Source organism: Austrofundulus limnaeus, unplaced genomic scaffold (genome assembly GCF_001266775.1).
Source record: "Austrofundulus limnaeus strain Quisiro unplaced genomic scaffold, Austrofundulus_limnaeus-1.0 Scaffold256, whole genome shotgun sequence".
In the NCBI taxonomy this organism is placed as follows: Eukaryota; Metazoa; Chordata; class Actinopteri; order Cyprinodontiformes; family Rivulidae; genus Austrofundulus; species Austrofundulus limnaeus.
The window spans coordinates 775,884-798,094 of record NW_013952658.1 but is presented as its reverse complement, the minus strand read 5'-3'; the positions used below and the strand labels follow the sequence as shown (position 1 = coordinate 798,094).

General features: G+C 37.8%; 1 protein-coding gene across 1 annotated transcript in view; it reads right to left on the bottom strand.

The window, feature by feature from the left end:
- The window catches only part of prdm5 (PR domain containing 5), a gene marked incomplete in the record, with an annotated part of 81,217 nt that overhangs the window by 11,378 nt on the left and 47,628 nt on the right, over positions 1-22,211 (bottom strand). The window contains 1 exon segment of the mRNA XM_014020549.1: positions 8,576-8,661. Coding sequence (XP_013876003.1) covers positions 8,576-8,661 — 86 coding nt within the window.

Sequence of the window (22,211 nt, the reverse complement as noted above, 5' to 3'; positions counted from 1 at the left end):
TATATACATACAGTATAAAATTCTAATTTTGCATTTGTTTCCCGGTTCTTCATTCGCTCTGAAGTAGAGACAAATTCCTCCAGCTGGTCATAAAATAAATGCGGTCGGCCCCTCCACCGCTTAGCTTATGAAATGTATGGTGGAGGGAAAAAGTTACATAGTTTTTTTACTCTGATATATAATCACAAACTACAGGATATACCATTTGCTGACTGCACGGAACATCAGTACCAGTAATTTCTACACAGTTCAGCCTAGTAGTAGTAAAGGTAATTTTACTGTTGTCCATTATATTTACCTCTCAATGTTATCCTAACATAATAACAATATTAATAAAAATATATAATAAGGTTGTCAAAATCAAGCTACATAACTGACCTACTTTCCGCATCTCCGACATTTTTTTAAAATAAAAATATTTTAATGACCTGTAATATGTGATAACCTTTGTCTTGTGATCTTGTTGTTGTAGTGTTGACAATTTATGGCAAAATATTGCATCCATTTTTGATATTCCTTGCATGACTGTCTGCTGCATCCCCTTTTTACCACCATTCATGGATGTTCCCAAGTCAAAACTCAATGCATAGCAATGGCACCTGTGCAGCGCACGATAAGTCACGTGATGTCTAATCCAGTAATATAGATCAACGGTCAGGACACTACGCGGGGCCAACGCGCAGGGGCAGGGACACCGTGATTGCATCACTTTTGACGCAAGCCCCATTTGTGCTCTGTGCATCGCATCAGCTATAACCCTAGCTTAACCATTACTAGTTTATTCCTAACACTAACCTGAACCAAAACTTAATTCACACCATACCTCTAAACCTAACTAGTAGAGCCCAGTAGAGTTTCAAAAGAAGTGAGGACTGAGAAAAGGTCTTTACTTTGTTGGTTAAAATGGTCCTCACTCTGTAGCAGAAACAAGTACACACATTCACTTTCACTCTTGAATGGTTTCCAGCTTCACACCTCAGAGTTCTCCCTGTGTGTTGAAGATACAAAACGAAAAGTGTGTACAGATCCCACAATAGTGAGGAAATGGGCAACACTAAGGCCATCAAAAACACATGGCTCCCTAATGGGGAAAAGAAAACAYGGAACCGAAAATCCCTTTGAACATGTGTGAGTGTGCTGGCAGTGCAGGGCTGAAGAATATCAATCCTCTGCCTCCACACCTCATCAGTTTACCAGAAAACCTTTCCTTTGCAGTATTCAGAGGCCTGTCTCAGGCTGTCGAAGCAGATATCTCACTGAGGCTGTTCTCACAATAGTGCAGGTGTACAGTACAGTGTACAGTGTGCACAGGTACAGTGGGAGTGTGTACACTGCTCAGTGCTGACACCTTAAAGATGTAAAGTGAGAAGATTTGGGGAGCCGATTCCCTTTCCAGCTCTTTTCAGGAAGCCGCTTTTGACAAGTCCGGCCTGATAGCAGAGGCTCTATCCATTTTTAGGCTTAGTTGTCATGGGAACATGGTGAATGCAGGAAGCAAGGGTCCTGGGAAAAGCACTATCATGTGGGCTGGGCCAGGAGCGCCCAATGACACAGGATACAAAAGGAGGTAAAGATCAGGTTCACTGCATGTGAGCCTGCGAGGGCCTTTAAGGATCAAACTATTTGTGAGCATGACAGAGTAAAAGCCACCAATGGCAATAAAGACCCCTGTGTGTGTGTAARGAAAAACCCACTACACACACAGTAATTCTGAAATGCAATTTACTAACAAAGTCCTTTGCTTTGGCCGGAATCATCTTTTTGCATCAATAACAAACTAAAAGCCTGGCATTAAATTTTCATGGTTTAAAACAGATGGTTGGACTCGGGTTGAGGAGAATACCCACAATGACCCTGGTAACATCAAACATCTGTACCTGGTGACCTTCCCTCCTCAGCAGCTGTTCACTCGACCCCTGACCTGACCTCTCCTCTGAGTCAGACTTTTCTGTACAAAGAGCACGTCTAAAGATGTGAGGACRGAGTCTTGTTTACTTTCTACGACACATCAAACCTTCTCATGTGACGTGTTTAAATATGCAGGTATTTGTAAATTAGCATGGCAGCAGGAAGTCACCCTCAGGCCAGTTGGAAATCAATGACGAACCCAATGATAGGGATGGAGGACTTTACAGAAACTGGCAGTGTACGTTTGTACTTCAGGCAGTTTGTCAGGGAGTCTTATCTGTTCATGTTTTGGTAAATCTGAACATTTGTAATATACAGACCAACTATATATTTTTTACTATTTATAGTCAGACTCTTTGCTGGAGTCTTGGAACTTAGATAGTTTTCCATGTTCATGAATCCTGTAGTGAAGTTGTGCCAGAAACTCTGTAATACGTCTTCTGGTACCACAATAAGATCATAATACAGTATTTGAAGTAAATTCTCTCAGGATCAATAAAAAATTGGCTCAATCTTTTCTGTCTTATCTCTGGTTTTTACGTTTTATCCAGTGCCAAAGATCAGAGTATAAATTTGTCTTTTGCTTCAATTTATGAGCATTTTTCCCCCCAAATTGGAAGCAGGCCTGTCTGCCATAAGCCTTGTTCAAACAAAAAGGGGGAGATTTTCTAGAAAAAGTGCAGAAACTTTATTGTGGACTCGCTTTACAGCAAGAGGTTTTGTGCTGGAGATGCACTCTCACAGCTGGACATGTGAGAAGTTAAAAAATGCAGAAGGCAGGACAAGATGGACAAACATAGTGTTTAGTTACTGTATTTATTCATGTATAATACTAGAWATTTAACCCTAAAAACCATCCATAAAATGGGGGATAGTATTATACATGGGTTATTGATGATTAGATTTTTTTATGCTTTTTAATCTCAAAAAATTCTGACCGTATTATACTCGAGATCGTATTATACATGAATGAATACGGTACTTTACTGCTCAAAGAAAACAATGAATTACACATACAGACAATTTTGTGTTGATTTCAATGACCTGTTCATTTAAAGGGCCAGTATTATGTGTTTCTCGGGCATATAGTTCAAATCTATACCAGAGAAGAAAATAACTATGTCACCTTCAGGTGTTATTAAAAGGCTGTCTCTATGCATAAATCAAAAATAAATTTGACTTCACATCATATCCGTTTCTAAACACCTTGAAATTGGCTTGTCTTTTTAAAAACCTGCTACTTCTTGTCACGTCCATTTCTGCACATCATCACAACAAAGCTTCAGGTCGTTTAAAACCAGTCTTATGAGTCTTAGGAGCTGTATTTTGTTGTAATATTAATTTAAAAAGCAGAAACATTATACAATAACTGTTTTGGAAAATAGTAACTTAGCAGACATGGTTTTACCAGTTGTTGCCGCTGAGAGCCTGCAGGAGTCATGGGGGAGGTGTGCTCTGTGATGAGGAAGCTCAGCTTGGAGACACAGCCCAGAGGAGGAGCTGATCCTAAAAGGAGGTTCTAGTCCCATCYGACCGTTTTTGCTCCCTGGCTGCCTCAGGACACTACAGGATTTCTCAACCATGCACGAATGAGTCAAAGCAAGACTCTGGTCATGTTTTTGAGAGGGGATAACGTTATAAATGTTATATAACGTGATATAAAGCTAAAGAAAGGTTTATTTTACATGATATAGCCCCWTTAAATGCAGCTACCTAATTARAAATTAAGTTTTAAAATCATCTATTGTGAAGTAGACTTACAAAGAAGCACCCAACTAGGCTGAACTTATCCCCAGTGTGTAACTTTACAGTTAACAAGTGTTTTTCTTAACTCTGGAAATGATTGTCACCATGGAGAAGACAATACAATTTAGACCCCTTTTAATGGATGACAATCTACTACACGCTCTAAACCTATGAAAATGGGACTGAACTGCAAAAAAATTGAAAAACCTTCTTCAGTGTGAAAGCACTCATATTACTATGCTATCTTGAGACACTATTCTTTCACCCACTAYGATTTAATCCATCTGTAACTTGTTCTCTCGAGGATACTATCATCTGTTGCCATCATCGCACTGTACCATGCCATGGCTTCAAATTCCCAACAACCAAATAAACACCAGTGCACGTGGGCCTGATAACAGGAATACCCTGTCACTGAAGACCTACCTGGATCCTGATGTTTTTCAACCTTGATATTAAACTACTACAACCTTGCTGTGAAAGTTTTTTACAGGCTCAAAACTCATCATGAACCTATCAGGCTTTTATTATTCATGATGAAGAGCCCACTCTGTTCCTAAAACACACCTGAAGACCTCTTAAGTCACTTTGTAAAGACTATCCGTGTTCTGGTTGAGTGTTGCCAACTTGGCAACTAGCAAAAAGCAACTAGTGACAAATCTAACAGTCTGAATCATTGAAGCCTGGTGCAGCAACCCCTGCTTCAGTCAGAGCTGAGAGAAGACTCACGCTTCTCTCCAACTCTACTGTTGCAAAGGATGTGCAAAGCTGCCTCTGCTCCCACCCTGGCTAACAAAGTGGGATGTAATTTTTACTGTAATGTCTTTTTCGCTGACACTGACTAAAATAAATCCCCGGACTCAGCTGCATTTCACAGCCTCAGTCACTTCATCACTTCGTCCACCACATATGCCTCTGTGACGTCTGACAGTCTTTTGGTTAAATTTGATAACCTCACAAAATGTATTTATGTAATGTGGATTTAAGCATTAAAGTCATGAAATTATTTCATTTAGTTCATTTGTAGTTCTTATTTGTAATATGAACACTTTTAGTGTTTTTGCTCACTTTTTTCCTTTCAGTATTGATCTCCACCAATCCTACGGCCTTGATCAGAATTATTGGAAAATGTCCAAATATGCAAATTATGTAATGATATTAGTTTAACTTCTGGCGATTTTAAGAACAGATATAGATACTTTTCCTAATGAGGAGTTGGCAACATAGACAAGGTCACATAGACACATCCATTCATGCTCAGCACTCACACCTTGACAGTGAAAAATTGCTCTATTATCCAATTTAATACAAAATACAAACATTTTACAGCAGATGTATCACAGCAGTAAACCCCGGTTTTGTTGATTTGTTACCCTAATCTAGGAACAGAACCGTCATTTTGTAGAGAGGAATATTAATATTACAAAGTTGTTTAATACTGAACTACATGTGCTGTTTGAAATTATTCATGATGATTCATTTTAAAGTAGACCTATTATATGGATCATCGAAACTGGCATAATTCAAATTAAAAGCAGAAATGTATATAATGGCTCAATAAATAAACACACATAAAATTCACCAATTAATTTAAAAAAGGATAACTTTTCTTCATATTTTATAATTTAATTGACCTTCATATTTATGTTTCCAGCTTAGTTCCAACAAATTACATATTTTATCAGTTCTGTCACAAATAATTAAATGTAATAGTTCAGAAGACATCAAAACAAGATAAATGAATAGGGTGAAAATTATGACCCTAAAGAATATAAAGATATCTTGGCAGCAAAGAGTAGAGACTAAATTCAACTTTTCGGCCTCAGAGAGACTCCAAGTTCACAACAAAATGTATTTAACAAATAAAAAAGTGGATTTTTCATATTTCCCCTTCTCTGCTTCCAAGTTATCAAACTGTTTTTGAACTTAGAGCAAAACAATTCTCAACCTAAAGGCGGATGTTGGTAAAGATTGTTTTAATCATTGAGCATGTAACACAAGAACATCCATTTACATCTGAAATTTAAAACCCTTCTGAAAGACAAAACAACAGTGTTCACATCTGAATCAGATGTGTTTTTTTTTTATTTGCTAGTGATGTGGTTTGTGGTGTAAAACACACAAACTCTGGTCGCATCCATCTCCAATCATCTGTTCATTAGCAGCAAGCTGCAGCTCCTCCAGCCAAACGACAGGAGCTTTTCTCCACAGTGACTTCATCTGCTTCTGTTGTTTGTAACTGTTCAGCTCATATTTTAAAGAGTGAGCAAAGGCAGATCCGGGAACATTCGGAACAAAACATCAGTCAGTTTAATCAGCGGAGCACAGGAAAATTAAACTTGCCTGTTTCTACAGAGGCCCACCAACCTGAGCAGCATGCCTCCACTACCAACACTGAACTCTGGACAGCTTTCAAGTAAAAGGACAGATTGTTGCAATGATCTGTGCTGACAGGCTGCAACTGTCTCAGTCGGACCGATGATGGAAATCCACTATAAAACACGTACTCAGAGTCATTCATCAACAGTGACACATTGACACAGATGTGCAGATGCTGACAAAGAGCTCATGGAAACTTTTGCTTTGGCTGAAAACTCGAGATCAGAGAAAGTTTGATTTCTCCACCCTGAAAACTGCCTCACTTTACTTTTACACTTCAAGTTTTCATCAGACTTTTTCCTTTTTTTTTCATTTGCAATGAAAATTGCGTCCTTCCTTCTTACACACTTCATTAAACGTAAACTCAGAAATGTGATGAAGCCAACATCATCCAAGTTAAATGTATTCATCTCCCAAGCTGGAAAATTGTCTGGAAGATTTATAAAAGAACACAAAACACATGACCAAAAAAAAAAAAATCACTGGGTCAGTTGGAATTTCTTTTACTGTTTTTTTTTTTTACCATTTCTTTTTCCAATCATTTTATCAGTGTGTACATTCAGCAGATGGAATAAATTGAATCACTGTTTGCATGAGGCTCATATATCCACTACTAACCATTCACAAGTGCTGCTCCGTTTAACGTTTGAGCACAAAAAGCATTTCATGTCTGCTGTAGTCACTGTCAACTTCGCTATTAACGACAAGTTATTTTCAGTTGAGTGTCTTTTAGTTATTCTTTCATCTTCATAAATAATGGGGACGTTTGTTATCCAGAGGCAGGAGAAGTGATGAGCATGTTTACTTTCTACAAAATTCAGCYCATATACAGCTCTGGAAAAAATTGAGACCTTTTTAAAATATCAGTTTCTATGATTTTGCTCTTTAAAATCATAGACTGGCATATGTTTGAGTAAAATGAATATTTATATGTTATTCTCTGAAGAACTRACAACAGCTCTCTGAAATTCCAAGCAAAACTTGAGTATCTATTTGCAGAATTTGAGAAATGGTCAAAATGACGTCAAAGATGCAGTGCTTTCAGACCTCAAACAAGTTCATTTTCATTTCRAAACAACAATAATAATGTTTTAACTCAGAAAGAGTTCACAAATCATTTGGTGGAATGCTTTCAACCAAATACAGGGAAACTGTGCAGTGGTCTCTTAATTTTTTCCATAGCTGTAGATTAAAAATGAATTAATTTACATTCATATTTCATCAGTTCTCAGTCRTAAAATGAACTAGTTATTGTTCTTGTATTATTTTATGACAAAACACTCTTTGTTCTTTTTATATTAAATGTTGCTAGATTATATTCTAATCCCTTTAACTAGGTCAAAATGGCCTTCTAGAAAAACTGCACCCACCCCGACCCAAATCAAAAAGTAACAGTGGCTTTGAGGGCTATAAAATATGGGTCACAAAAGTGCTATTTGTTAAATAGAGGTTTTTAATGCATCAAACGTACACTGTCTGGCCAAAAATAGTTGTCACCACAAAACATAAATAAATAAAATAAAGGGGTCACACACTCTAATATTTTGTTGGGCCACCTTTAGCTTTAATTACTGCACACATTCACAGCGGCGTTGTTTGGATAAGCTTCTACAATGTCAAAGATTTATTTCCATCCAATGTTGCATTAATTTCTCACCAAGATCTTGTATTGATGGTGATAGAGTAGACCTAAGTTAAATCCAGGTGGTGACTTTTTTATTTTATTTATTTTTTATTTTGGCCAGGCGGTGTGTGTGTTTTGGTCTTAGTCTTTGCATTATCAGAAGGAACTTCTGCCTGAAAATTCCAAGCTGATGACGTTTGGAGTGATTAAGTTATTGATTACTGGTAACTTTACAAAACCTGGACAAATGTGGAAAGCCTTGACCACACACTGCCAACAAACATCAGACAAATAGATTCTGTCCTTAAAAGGAAATATAACTTTCTTCTGCATGAAGTTGCCTAGATTTGCTTTGAACGTTTACCAGTCTACAGTAATGGTTCAGTCTGGAATGTATCATTTATGACACCAAAATGGGTTTAGTTTAAAATACTGTTTGTCTCATTCAGCTTAAGTTGACAAAAGGTATTTATTTGTAAAAGATTGTCCTCTATTTTTTATTTTTGTTTTTGACAGAAGATGAAAAAAATACAAACCCAACAAGTGCTTTATTAGTGTATTTATGATTAGTGATGCTTATTTCTGCCATCTAAATAGTTTTTTACAAGGTATGATGTCACCATTGAGACAACATTAACATTTTTGCTTTATAAAATATATTAACTTTTCCCGTTAGTCTTTTTTTGACAAGTTTTTCTCTGAAAGTTCTGTAGCATTTACAATGACCTTGATTTCAAACAAATCACAAATTTGATCAAATCGTTCTTGACTAAAAGTAAAGATTTGTGCTTAAACCTTTCCCAGTTTGAAATATAAAATGTTTTTTATACAAAGGAGAATAGTGGTTTATATCAGTGGAGCAAAAAAAAAAGCTCAAAATCAACCAAATAATACCAAATCAAGATAAAAAAGACCTACTCGAGTGTGCGTGCGGATGTGCATCTTCAGGCCGTCGTTCTTGCTGAATGCTTTGTCACAGTAGGGGCACTGGTACGGCCGCTCACCTAAAACATGAACATCACAAAGTTTAATACTTCATCTGTGTAACAATACATCGATCCACACTGATATATCAATTAATTGGTTAAAAGATGTGTATCATCATCATGCCAGATGTGCCCAACATAAATGATTGTGTTAGATGGGCAAATGAGATCACATCATATCGATCGCAGACTTGTGAATTGAATTTAATTGAAATTGTATCGTGACAGACGTTGATATTGAGAAATATTGTATCAGAATAATGCTAGTGATTTACACCCCTAATATACAGATTATGCAAACGTCTTTTTAAAGAGGATAGTTCAGACATTTTGAAGTGGGGACCTGTGCTGTAGAATGATTCTGAAAAAAATCTTACCTGTCTGAACAATGACAATTTCAAAATACAGCTAAAAGCAAAGTGAATTATTGGTTAAAACAAYTTCAGTCTACAATATCTCATGTGCATCCATTTTCGCATTGCTGCCATCTATAATACAACACAGTAATTTACATGAAATCCAGTGTATTCAAGCACAGATAATAGGAGTGCTTGTAGCACTTCCAGTTTCATGACATCTAAATAACTGTAATATGAAACTGACAGAGGTGACAGAGGAGTTTTATAAACTAGAGTTATAGGAACTGKTGTGGATGTTTGGAGACTGGAGTTGTTTTAAGACACCAGCAAAGGTTAGCTTACCAGTTCTGTCAAATTAAAGTTCTACAAACTGATGTACAATAAGACTCACAAAYTGTTCAYAATRTTTCCACAGAACCCAACTTCAAACTGACTGAACCRTCTTTTTAAACTCATTTAAATCAATGGAAAAAAGAACATCCAACCCATACAGCAGCACATGAAACATGTTTTTGTTCTAAACTACATTAAGTTCAACAAAGACTTAAATCTTTTCTAAAATATGTTTCCAAAGGGCTCAAAGTCAAACGTGATCAAACTACTGGTAGTTATCTGTAATATTTCTGAGGAACTGTTCATTTCTGATCCACACTGACTTTCCACTGCGGGGGGGGGGGAAAACACATTGCTACAGTCTGTGGCCTGCTATCTGAGCTTCAGCTGACCAGCTGTTAAGGGAATTTTAAAGGCAATCTGGTCTCTCCTGGTTGGATCAAAAGCAGTCCAGCCAAAGTCTTATAGATCCTATCTGAGCACACTCTGCTGATGACAAAGAGAAAGTGACAAGCTGTCAATCAAATGCCTTGCTGACATATGGATCTGTTTACTTTATGCTGATCCAATGGACAGATAAGAGTCACAGAGCTGATTACTGCTCTAAAGAAGGTAGCCGGGGTTAATAACCTCTACAACTCTGCTGAAATTAAAGATTCATTCAGTAAATTTAAAAGTAAGGCTGACCACCTCAGATATAATTCCATATTTTATTCTGATTTAAAAAAAATTTGCAAACTAATGATTCTTAAACTTCCTATGCTGAGAAAACTGAAAATTGAGAAGCCTATAGTGTAACCATTTACAGAAGTTTTATGCAAGTCTGTAAGTTACCACAGAATAAACCTTTAATATAGCTACAAATTGTTGTTCAGCCTTTCAATGAAACAATCAAATCTTCCCAGAGTAATACTTTTTGTTCTGTGGCTAAATGTTGGAGGCATACAAGTGATAATTGAAAAGGTTAATTAATTGTGTTTCTGTGGGATTTAAAATGCAAAGATCCTTATTAAATCAGAAAATATATTGACTAAAAAAATGAGGCGTAATAGTCTTTCACCATGGAGGATCAGTTCTTGTCCATTTCTCTCATTAGGTCTAGACCAACATATGGGGTAAGTCAGTAAATGCAGTACATACTTAAAGGTTGCTTTTCTATGATATGACTTTACTAAAGATCAGCTCACAAAAACCCATGTCCAAGGGCTTTATCCTGACACTTTAAATTTACATCTCGTAAAGCCTGTCTGTCAACAGAAAAGTTACAACAGCTGTCATGTAACAAATATACATGTGGACTTCTAAACCCACCCACCATAAATCCCCCCACAAGAGGGCTTCAGAGGAGCACGAGGAAGAGCAAAGTGTCACAGAGTAATAAAACATCTGAACTCAGGTTAGTGGGCAAAGGGTTAACGTGACAAATGTGGTTTGATCACACATACCGAAACGTGCATAAGTGCAGCTCAGAAATCTGTCCCAATGGCCCCACCCCCATGTACTCCCCACTGTTCTGCACAACTATAGCCTCTAGGAGGTCTTTTTGTTGACAAACAGCCATGTCTGAGTCCCAGATGTATTTTGAGAAAGAGGAGAGCAAATCCTGTGTCAGATGTAACATGTGTGGTATCGGGTTAAAGCCCACCGTTAGCCTCGGGACGTCCTGGTGAAGGCATTAGTGTGCTAATGGCATCACGACGCAGTGTGCTGGTGCACTCTGCAGCTTGGAGGACCGTCCATCCTGCGAGCTGATTATTTTCTGTTAATACACAGCTCAGACTGCCACACCCTGCAACTCAAACCCCTCAATGAGTACACACTTAACCTCTTCAGCTCTGAACACGTGTTTCATCTGGAAAAGGGAGAAATGATGGCAATCAATAACCTGAGGGAGGTCCATCACAAGCATGGTCACTTATGGTTTCAATGGGCCTCATGCAAGAGCATGTTCGTATTCTTATCCTAAATTTCTCTTACTTTTGTTTGTACAAAGGGTTCGTGCGAACATGTCACGTCAGATTCAACAAACTCTTCTATCTTCATGAAAAGTGTGTAAATGAGGAGCGTGAACTGATGAATGTGTATCAGGTGCTCGTGCTCGGGAAGAGATTAATTACCACCCTAAAAAACACCATATAAGGATATGCGTTTCCTGCCCCACATACWGTACCAGGAAGTGTCCATTCATAAATGACATCGCAAAGTAAAAAAGAAGAACTTTACAAGTTCGGAGATTGAAGTTCTGCTCTCGGAGATCCACAAAAAATGTCATTTTCAGCAGTGTCAGCTGTAGAATTAAAGGATCTGCTTTAAAGCAGAGGAATGAAATGATGACTGCTGTTAATGTCGTGTCTCCTGTGGGTCGTTGCAGACAAAGAAATAAAAATCTAAATTGTATTTATCTCTCTCAATCGTCCTGCTCTGCTTTGTCTTTGGTCAAATATTTTTAATTTCAGTGTAAACAACTGTGTTACATAGGTTTCACTTATTCAGAGGAGCAGTCGTGCACCGCACCCCTCCCCCCACCCCCCACCCCACAACTGTCAAGTGTCAGATGCGTTTCTAGAGAAAAAGCATTTTAAAATGTCTCAAAACTTTAATTAACTTCATATTAACATTGTAGTGCAATAAAACAAAATTAATAACAGATTTATTTTAATTTAACCAATTTATGTTGTTAGTCTACATTATTACATTTAAAATTATATTTCTAATTCAAACAGAATAGCCTCTAGTCAACATACTTTTAGACTGTGATTCATTTTCAACTTGAAATATCTTTAAACTAATGAAATATAAAGTTTTTAATGAAGAAAATCCATCTGGATAACAGCAGACTGACTGCTGGTAAAATATACGACAGGTCTGGACCACACGTGAATTTTGTTCGTATCTGAAAAAAATCTTAGAATAYGAAAACATTGGTGAATGCCACAAATTCTCCTAAATCACACATACGCACAACTTAAGAACAAATCTTTGCGTACGAACGGTTCTTGCATGAGGCCCAATGAACCACTCAAAGCTAGACCCCGTTTAAATTAAACAAGCAACTCAATCACTTAGTGAAACAGGAAACAAACAAATGCTACTTGGAAACGGTAACATTCCTTCACCACTGCTTTTTATTATGGATATGAGAAGCAGAGTGTCTGTTCTGCCGAGTGTTACTGTAACTAGAACCCCCCCCACTTATTCTCCAGATTGAGCCAGATTGTTTGGGGATTACGAYGGGGGTGGCTGCAGCTCCGAGTCGGGGCTTTATGTGTGTAGAGATGGTAACTAATTTAGCATGTGCTGAAACAGTACACCATCTCTTTGACCCTGGGTGTCTCCCCTGTCCCCCCCGCTGTGGCCCTCACACTCCCCGTCTGCTAATCGATCTGTTTGGCACCCTTTGTGTGTTATGGATGTGTGCGCGTATGGCTGCGTRTCTGGTTAGCAGATGGTTGGCTTTGTCGTTTCGCCTGCCGCACTGCGTGCAAGTTACGGAGAGCTCTTTGTAGCTTTGGGGCTCTGGTCTGAAAGACATTAGCGCCGTCCRTCAGAGATTAATTCTTGGCTTCTTCCAGTTCAGGCAGACAGTGGCTCTCGACTGTCCTGGCCTCTGCCTTGTGTCRCATGCCGACAGAGGCCACAGAGGTAATGTGATACCAGCGTGCTAAAGATGATAAGAAAATTGCCTTTGATGAGCCAAAGGAGTGCCCAGCAACTTTTACACTTGACCTTGCCATTATAGTCAGGGTCTCAAAATATTTTTTCTGCTTCCTCCAACAGTTCGTTTAAAACTGCCTCTCTCCGATTTGAAGCTGAAATGTCCTCTACTAAAATCCAGCATCTCAGCACCCTACAACAGGCCGTATTCATCAAAGCAACAGACAATAACTCAGTACACGGCAATCTTGATTTACAAGATTRTAACCATGACCACAGTTAAGACAAACAAAGTCATCTACATGTAAATAGGTTCAGTGACTCCAGAGTTGTGCCAGATGTTGGCTGGGGGCAGATGTTCTGACACCGGCTCGTTTAATGCTGCAACTTTAGAAAACATGAAAATGTGTTGTTTATCATTAATTTTGAGAAATGGTGCTGCAGATATGAACAGAATATGTTCAAACCAGAAAAAAGGTTTTGTTTTTCTGATGAACTGAAATTTGGACAAAGAACAGAGTCCTTCTTATCTCAAGACTTCTGAGGTTGTCTGGGTCAGATTTGTTCCCTAAACTTAAGAGTCAGAACCAAACATACAGAATCTTAATCAGCTTTTATGCACAAAATATGTGGAACAAACTCCCAGAAAGCTGCTGGAGCTCTCAGACTAAATTACTTTATAATGAGGTTAAAGATTGTCCTGTTCACTGCTGCCTTTGATTAAAGCAAAGAATAATTTTATGCTGTTTTTTAATTCATTTATTATTTGTTGACTTTTTTTAATCAGGCAAAACCCAGAAGGATCACAAATCTTTTTCAAGGGAGGCCTGAGGCAGCATAAACATGCATGTTTTTGGACTGTTGGAGGAAACTGGATTACGTGGAGAAAACCTACACAAACTCCACACAGAAGACCTGCAGTCCAAACAGGATCTTGAACCAGGACCTTCTCACTGTGAGGCAACAGTCGTGCTGCCCAGGATGTCTTTTATTCCGATTATTAATCAGTTTACTCCTAATCTTTAATTTTATGAAATGTTTTTTCCTTTCAGCATCTTTAATTTAATGGTTAAAAAATTTTTCTATATGATTTTATTGATGTTTTTGCACTTTGTCATAGTGTTGTAAATTGTTAAATGTTTTATACAAATAAAGCTACTTTATCTTACCTTATCTCGTGACACAGAACAATCTCTGTTACAACACAACACAAAATGTACACAGAATATCATTTGTTTTTTGCCAGGTCCAATTTTATATAATTACGCAAACATTTCAAAATTCACATGGCAGTAATTTCCTCATAGTAAAGAGCTACATTTAGCATATAACTGCAACTCTAGCTCTTACCTTTTACAGTGTCAGTTCAAAGTGTGAGGAAAACCAAAGTTCCTCTAAAAGTATAAAAGTTACTGTAAATAACTTGTTCATAACAGAATGTAGAGTTTAGAGATAATTATTACCTGGTGGTGAGGTTTCTGCCCTTTTGACCTTCTGTTTAGGTCTAAACTTAACATTTTTTTTTTGAAACAAATCAGCACATTGCAGTGTTTACATTCAGTAACATGTGGCTTCATTCAGACAGGATCTTATAGAAAATCGAACATGTGGGAACAGTGGTGCTGCAGAAACACGTGAAGAAAAAGATGAAATGATCACACATTAATTTGAATTATGGAGTGCTGAAGGCAATAATTCAGATCGTTTGAAGTGAGGCTCCATGGTAAGGTTGCGGTCTTACCTTCATAAACAGCTCTTTAAATGACCWCTGTTTGTAAAAAYAGAGATTATTTCTGACCAGATTGAGCTAATGGCTAGTCTAAATAAATACAAAATCTAATTGGATTACTGCCATATAGGAACACCACCAGTCTTAAAAGCTCTCGTAACAGTTAATGCAAACAACATTTTGTAAATTGTTACATCACTCTGAACTTATTTCAGTCAACATCTATGTTTATTGTGTCTGTTGTACACATGTAGATAATTACTTTTTCTGTGCATTACAGACAAGAGTGGACTGTTATTTAGAGTTTTTTGTATGAAAATAAAGCTAAACTTAATGCACAATTATTTACAGAGAACATCATGCTTATTGGCTAGAGCACATTACAGCATTGTAATGATTCACCTGCAATGTTCTGGGGTATGAATGCAACTGCTCTAAAYTAGTTTAAATCCTATTTAAGTAATGGGTTCTTCTGTGTATCAATTGGTAACATTTCCTCTAATTTTGTAAAACTCACTTGTGGCATTCCTCAAGGCTCTATTCTTGCCCCACTACTATTTTCTATTTATTTGTTATGTCTGGTCAAGACATTTTCAAATATAATATCTCATCACTTCTATGCAGATGATACTCAAATTTATTTAACTTTTGATCAGTCTGATCTGTCTGCTGTAAACATACTAAATTCTTGTCTCACTGATATTAAGGTATGAATGTCTGATAACATTAATTGTTAAATAACAATAAAACAGAGGTGTTAGCTTTTGGTCCCAAGACTCATAGAGACCCTATAATTCAAATTCTTAATTCTTCAGGTTTACATTGTGCCCATGAGGCTACGAACCTTTGGATGGTTCTAGATTCAGATCTGAGCTTCTCAAAACATTTTAATAACACTTATAAACTGGCTTCTATCAAATTAGGAATATTGCCAAATAAGATCAATGATCTCTTTTGCGGATGCTAAAACCCTCATTCACGCTTTTTTCTCTTGTCATCTTGATTACTGCAATTCTCTATTTATAAACGACACCAATTAGTACAAAATACAGCAGCTAGAGTCCTCAGTAAAACCTACAAATAYGATCATATCACTCCAGTTAACATCTCTTTACACTGGCTACCTGTGGAGTTTAGGACTGAATTTAAGATTATATTGTTAGTGTTCAAATCAACTTGCACCATCATATATTACAGAGTTACTTACTCCTTACACCCCCTCTGAAATCATCTGATCAGTCGCTACTTTTGGTGGCTAGAGCAAGATTACAGACCAGTTATTGAACCTTTTACGTTAGGGCTTCTCTTTAATGGAACGCACCGCCACTTAACATCAGACAAGCCTCGTCATTGTCCTCTTTTAAAACACATTATAAGTTGGCTTTTAATTGTTGATTTTTGCATGTTTTCTTTATTTTATTTGTGCTATGTATTTTATGTGTTTTGATTTTTTTATTTGATGTAAAGCACTTTGTAACTGTTTTGAAAGATGCTATATGAATAAATGTATTATTATTATTATTATTATTACAGCAGAGGCAGCTAGCTGTAGCAAATCTGGTATGTCCTTGTAAGTTGTAAATGTCCTGCAGAGTTATCACAAAATAAATAAATTAGTGTTTGGTAGATGCTTCTTAGAAAGAAATCTTATTGTGGACACCTGACTTGCAGCAACTGGGTGTCCCAGAAGCTCAAAACAAGTGAAAAATTGTTCATGTGCTAAACCCATACACTCAGCCCTATTGCTCATCCCACAAATACATGATCCTTACAAATGTGGYACGATTTAAAAGGATAATTTACAGGCTTTACAACAATATAAGACAGGGTTATTCATCTGACGGCATGAAGGTAACCTCTGTCAACAATGAGCCCCCTGCCACCCTCCCCTCAAAAATAAAAAATAAATAATAATAATAATTTTGTGGCCCCCGGAGCAATTTAGTTGTATAGCCCTGGTATAAGGTTTATTGCCATGAGGTATTGTTACAACAAATAATTAATCTAACAAACACTAATTTAATTACTTTTTGTGCTAAGTTTATTTCTGCTAAAATATCAATGAAATGAGAAACTAACATCAATGTATAAAATATCTACATGAACCACTACAACATTTTGGAAACTGGACTTGTTTTAAGACTGCAGATGACCAGTTTGGTCTAAGTCATGTTTGGGCTGGRTGTCAGCTTGTCAACCCTGTCAGAACTAAATTATTTACCTAAAAASGAGTTATTAAAAAGGCAACTACAACAAAACATTAACTAACTCATAACCTTTCCATCAAACCCTACTTTAAAAGACAAATTGCGGCTTTAACAAARGACCACTGAGACCACAGAACACTAGAGGCCATGTTCTGTACTGAAAWTTTTTTCTGATCTTTTAACTGTTTCTAAACTATTAAACCCTGCTGTAGAGTTTATTATTTATTCCCACATAGAGTACATGCAGTAAAAATGTTTTGATACATATGTATTTCATCACTCATACATCTGGTCACAACTAAAGCTTAAAACATGAAAACTGAGACAGCTGTTGGGATTATTATTGAGGCCATCTGATCTTTTTGTTGTTGGTAAATCACCTCTCAATTTGATCTCTGTGCAAAAAAATTTAAATAAAATTATAGGTTGATTTTATATTCAAAGAATATCCACAACAGACTTAAATTACCACCAATAATAGTATCATTCACAGTGTTTTATAGTTTATTAAATTGATTTTGATGCAGTAATTGTCTACTGTCTGTCTGAATGTTGAAACTTGATCTGCAGCTTCTTCCACAGTGAGGTGATGGCRTTTGCTCTTGGTGTCAGATTTGTTACACGTGGTAAAACCTGCCAAAGATGAATTTTCAAGCGTTGAAAAGCTCACACCAGTTTGCTGTTACACGGCTCATGGACCAACACTGATCCTCGCTGCCAACAGATCTTATGATGTCAGTGTGACGGCGTGTCACTGGGTCCTGTCAACATTTCCCTTGGCACAAATCATTTTCATGACCCCTGCTTTAGTTATTCACCACATCGTAGCACACATGGTGGGAAAATCTGCTCTCACTGCGCTGTGATGTGGGGAACAAGATATCTGCTCCATCACAGGGCCAAAGAGAATAATTTAGAAAATAATACAAACATCCATCATGACTGCAGAGCTCCATGACGTCCTCGTCCAGCTTTTTGACAGCTCACGTTTTATGGCTAATCTGTGATCTCATAAAGCCTGCCTTCTCGAAAGACGCCAGCCTCTCTGTGGCACACAGCTAAGTTGTTCTAKCTCAATTTCCAACCAAATAAAACTGTAACTAGATCCAACCCAAATACACAAACAGGCCTGATGTTGCCATGCTGATTTTTTATTTCTATATTTCAAAATTTCTCGTTAATCCATTTCACACTCCATCCTCATTACTCGTTCACTCCAATCGTGAAGCTCTATAATGTTTGAGGGAAAAAGGTAGGAGGGGGAGTAAATCTCTGGGGAATCCCAACAAAGTCCACAGTGTTTGGCAGGTAAATAATGCTGACTGGTTTCTGCGAAGCAGGAAGTCAAACAAGATCAAGCTTTCCTGGGTTCCCCCTCAGCCGGTGTCTTTTTTAAGAGCTCACAGCTGGGACAGTAAGCATCTTTATTTCACTAACATTCGCTTATGATTCATTACACAATCAACCATACGTGCCTAAAAATAACCTGGAATGTCTTTGAGTGTAAGATTTTACAATTGTTTGAAAGGGAAGTGCTTACACTGTTCAATCAGACTTAATCCCCCACACCGCCCCTCCCTCACATACACATAAAAAAACAAATAAACAAACAACGGAGGAAGTAACTTCTCTACAAAATGAGATTTACAGCCAGTCGGGGTCAAAGGTCATCCGGTTAGATGCTTTCTCAGAGTCGTCTCTGTTTGCTCCTTTCTTTCTGTTTAGGTGTCCCTTTGGCTCCCACCCCTCCCCCAGCATTCCTCGCTTTTGTTTATTCCATATAAATACAAGCGAACGGACCACACTGGTGTTGTTGGTTAGTCCTTCACACATACACATGTACGCAAACACACAGACACAAGGCAGGCACACACATGGACACAAAGAGAGCTGTTGACAGAGCGTGGAGGGTTTGTTAGCAAACTCAACAAATGCAAACATCTGACAGAATAACTTACAAGCAACAGCAGTGAATATTTGATGGACCTCATAAAGACAAGAGGACTCTAGTTTAAATAGTTCTGTGCAATGATTGAGCATGAATCAGGCTGGTTACTGATTATAGCTGGAAGGTTTTAAACAAAACACATCTGAGGAGCTARAGATGCTGACGACAGGTGCGTCTATCTTCTCAAATGGCAGAGAAGAATGAAYGAGAGAACATGATGGAGGAAAGTGCCAAAAAAAGGGAGAAAGATATGTTTTAGGTGGGAGTGGGAAAACGAAGAGGATAACCAGAAGTAGGCTGAGAGACAGGGAGAAGGAAAAAAAAGGAGGGAATCAAGCCAAGAAGTGTCTCTGTGGCTGTGCCAGGTCTCTGGACTAGTCTGTTGTTCAGGGAAACACACAGGAATGTGCAGTTTTCCAGTTTAAGGCAGTTTGATGAAGATCCAGGGTTCTGTTTATGTGGGGGTGTAGAGACTGGTGCAGGAGATGCTATAACATGGAGCTCCATTCAGCTGTTCCTTATGGTTGGCTTTAAAGAGATCTGGCTGTTCTGAAGTGACGTTCTGTGTAAAAGTTCTGAAACATTGTTTTAATACCTGTTGGACATGGCTCTTTGAACTTTCTTTCTGAGATGGACAAACTTTAATCCTGACAGGACTGATGAGCTAATGGCTRCTCCGAGTAARGCTAAGACCAAAGTAGACTGTTTTGCTCCTTTTCCACTAGTGCCACTTAGTGTAGTGTCGGTAGGGTTCGGTATAGTTACAAGCCATTTCCATTAGGCCAGATTCTTGGAACCAGCCCTTTTTTAGTACCTTTGTTGTGGTTCCAAGTGGTCCCAGTCGACACCAAAATGCGACATCAGAACACTGTTCTCACTRATTGGCCAGGGGATGGAGTCACTGGTTGCGTCGAGCTGCCTTTACTACAACAAATTGAGGCACCATTTTTTCAGTTGTAGCAGTGACATTAGTCGTGTTTACATCCAACTTTAATTCAAATTTTTAGCGAATTTTTTACATTTCAAAACTTGTTTGCCAAATGTGTTTCCATCTCTCATTTTGCGCATTAACTCTTTTTTGAAAAAGCCGAAAACCACATCCACAAATCACCCAAAGCACCCACTGGAACTAGACTGGAACGTCAATGGAAAAGCACCCGAACAGACCCGTTCTGACACTGACTGTACCATATCGGGTAAGACAACTACTCAGACAACTTAGCTTTAGCGCTAGCGTTTTGACACTATCACCATATATATGTATTAGCTCAGCGCTACACATTCTCCTCTCGTCACTGAGGTCCTCCATCCACATGACAGAGAGGGGAACGCGAGAACAACTCCCTGCAACTGAAAATATGGATGGAGGACCTCAGTTTAGCTTGTTTGCCGTTCTAGCGCTGAGCTAATATATATAAGGCAATATAGCATCAGTGCTAGCACGAAGGTTAACAGGCTAAGCTGAGGTTCTTCCATGAAGCAGCTCTGTTGTCCTCCATCCACATTTTCAGTTACAGGCTGAGTCATTTCTACCTTCTCCTCTCTGTCAACGCTCTCTGGTTTCATTTAAAAGASTCRATCATCAGATATTGTCCAAGATTAACCTTCAGGGTGGATATAGCTCGCTAGCAGCCACACATTGATGACCTATCCACATCATCATTTACCCAGAATGCTTTGCGTGTAAATAAAATGGCTCCATCCATGTTAAAATATATTTTTAAAAATTTACAAAACTAAACAGCCTACAGTATTTTTACAGTCTTTATTTTACAGTTAAAATATATGTTTCTCAAATAAAGTCTAATGTTACAATTAATCGTGGATCCCCTTAACAGGAAGAAACCTCCAGCAGAACCAGAACCAGGCTCAGGACAGGCGGCCAGCTGCCTCGACTGGCTGAGTTTGTGGGGACAGGATTATAGCTTTTTTTTAGCTTGACATTGTTTTAAGATGGTACAAATCACCTACAGTCTCTGCTCACTCAAACTGCCTGTCAGAATAAAAGTTTTACTCCTCACTATTTGTTGGATTTGTTGTAGGTGTTTCAGTCGGGGTTAAGGCTATGCTTCTTATTTTCCGTGACGGGCAGTTTGAGTGTGTGAGCAAACCAAAACACTTTGTTGCAAGACTTTGATGAAAGCCTTCTCTTGCTGTTTCAACATGTCTCTGGCCCAGTGCACAAGGCATGGACTGTAAAGACATAGTCTGATGAGTTCAGTGTGAAGAACTTGACTGGCCCACAAAGTGACCTGACCTCAACCCCATCCAGGTCCTTTGGGATGAACTAGAATGTTCAACATTAGTACCTGACCTCATACACGCTTTAAGGAATGCATGGCCACAAATTCCCACAGAAACACTCCAAAACCATGGCAGAAGACGGAAAGATGGAGCAGAAAAAAGGGGATCAACTTAAAGAGAAACTAACACCGAGATCCACTAAATTGTGCCTTAAAGTCATATAGCACTATTCATATGCTAATGTTTGACATTTTTGTGTAAATTAGTTATAATCTACAAAATCTGTCATTTTTCTAATTTGCCTTGGGGTGGAGTTGCTTTCACAGGAGTGGGTGGGATTTGGGGAGTTAGTTACAGTTTAAAACAGTCCATGTTATTGTTATTGGGATGGTCAGGTGTGGACAAATATTTCTGTTTATATAGTGTTCCCGTAACAGGTAAGATATTCATATTTAATACTTTTATATAAAAAACATTTCACCATGATCAAAATATACTTTTCTGTCTTTGGAGTGGAAAATGAGTGAAATTTATTTATATAAGGCTAGTACAGAATAGTTTTGATATTGAGACTTTTTTAGTTTCCACTGAAACCTAATGATGATCAGTTCTGTTAGTCATGGAAGAAATTATTCTTTTAAATCAGAGGTTCTCATACTGGGGTTAATTTGTTTTTTATTTTAAAAAATGCATATGGGGAACAATGAACTAGTAAAACAAACACACTAAACCAACCCAATAATAATAATCCCATGACATTTAGGGGTTAAAATGACAGCATGGGATTTATGAGGGGGTCCCTGGAAATGTTTCACCCTTAAAAGGGGTCCCCAGACCCAAAGTTATTTATTATTATTTGTATTTTCCTTTTTATTGTACATAGAATTAAATTTTGTTATTTAAGAAATGAATAAAGTTTGAAAATGTTTATAAAACCTAAAATTCAAACAAACTTGAAGGACTGATGTACTTCCGTTCAAGGAATAAGATTGTTGAATAATCTGGAGAGTGATTTTAAAAATGCTGGTTCAATGTGTTTCTTTAAGAGAATGATAAAAATAAGTTTGTTAAAAGAAATATGAAATGGTATAATG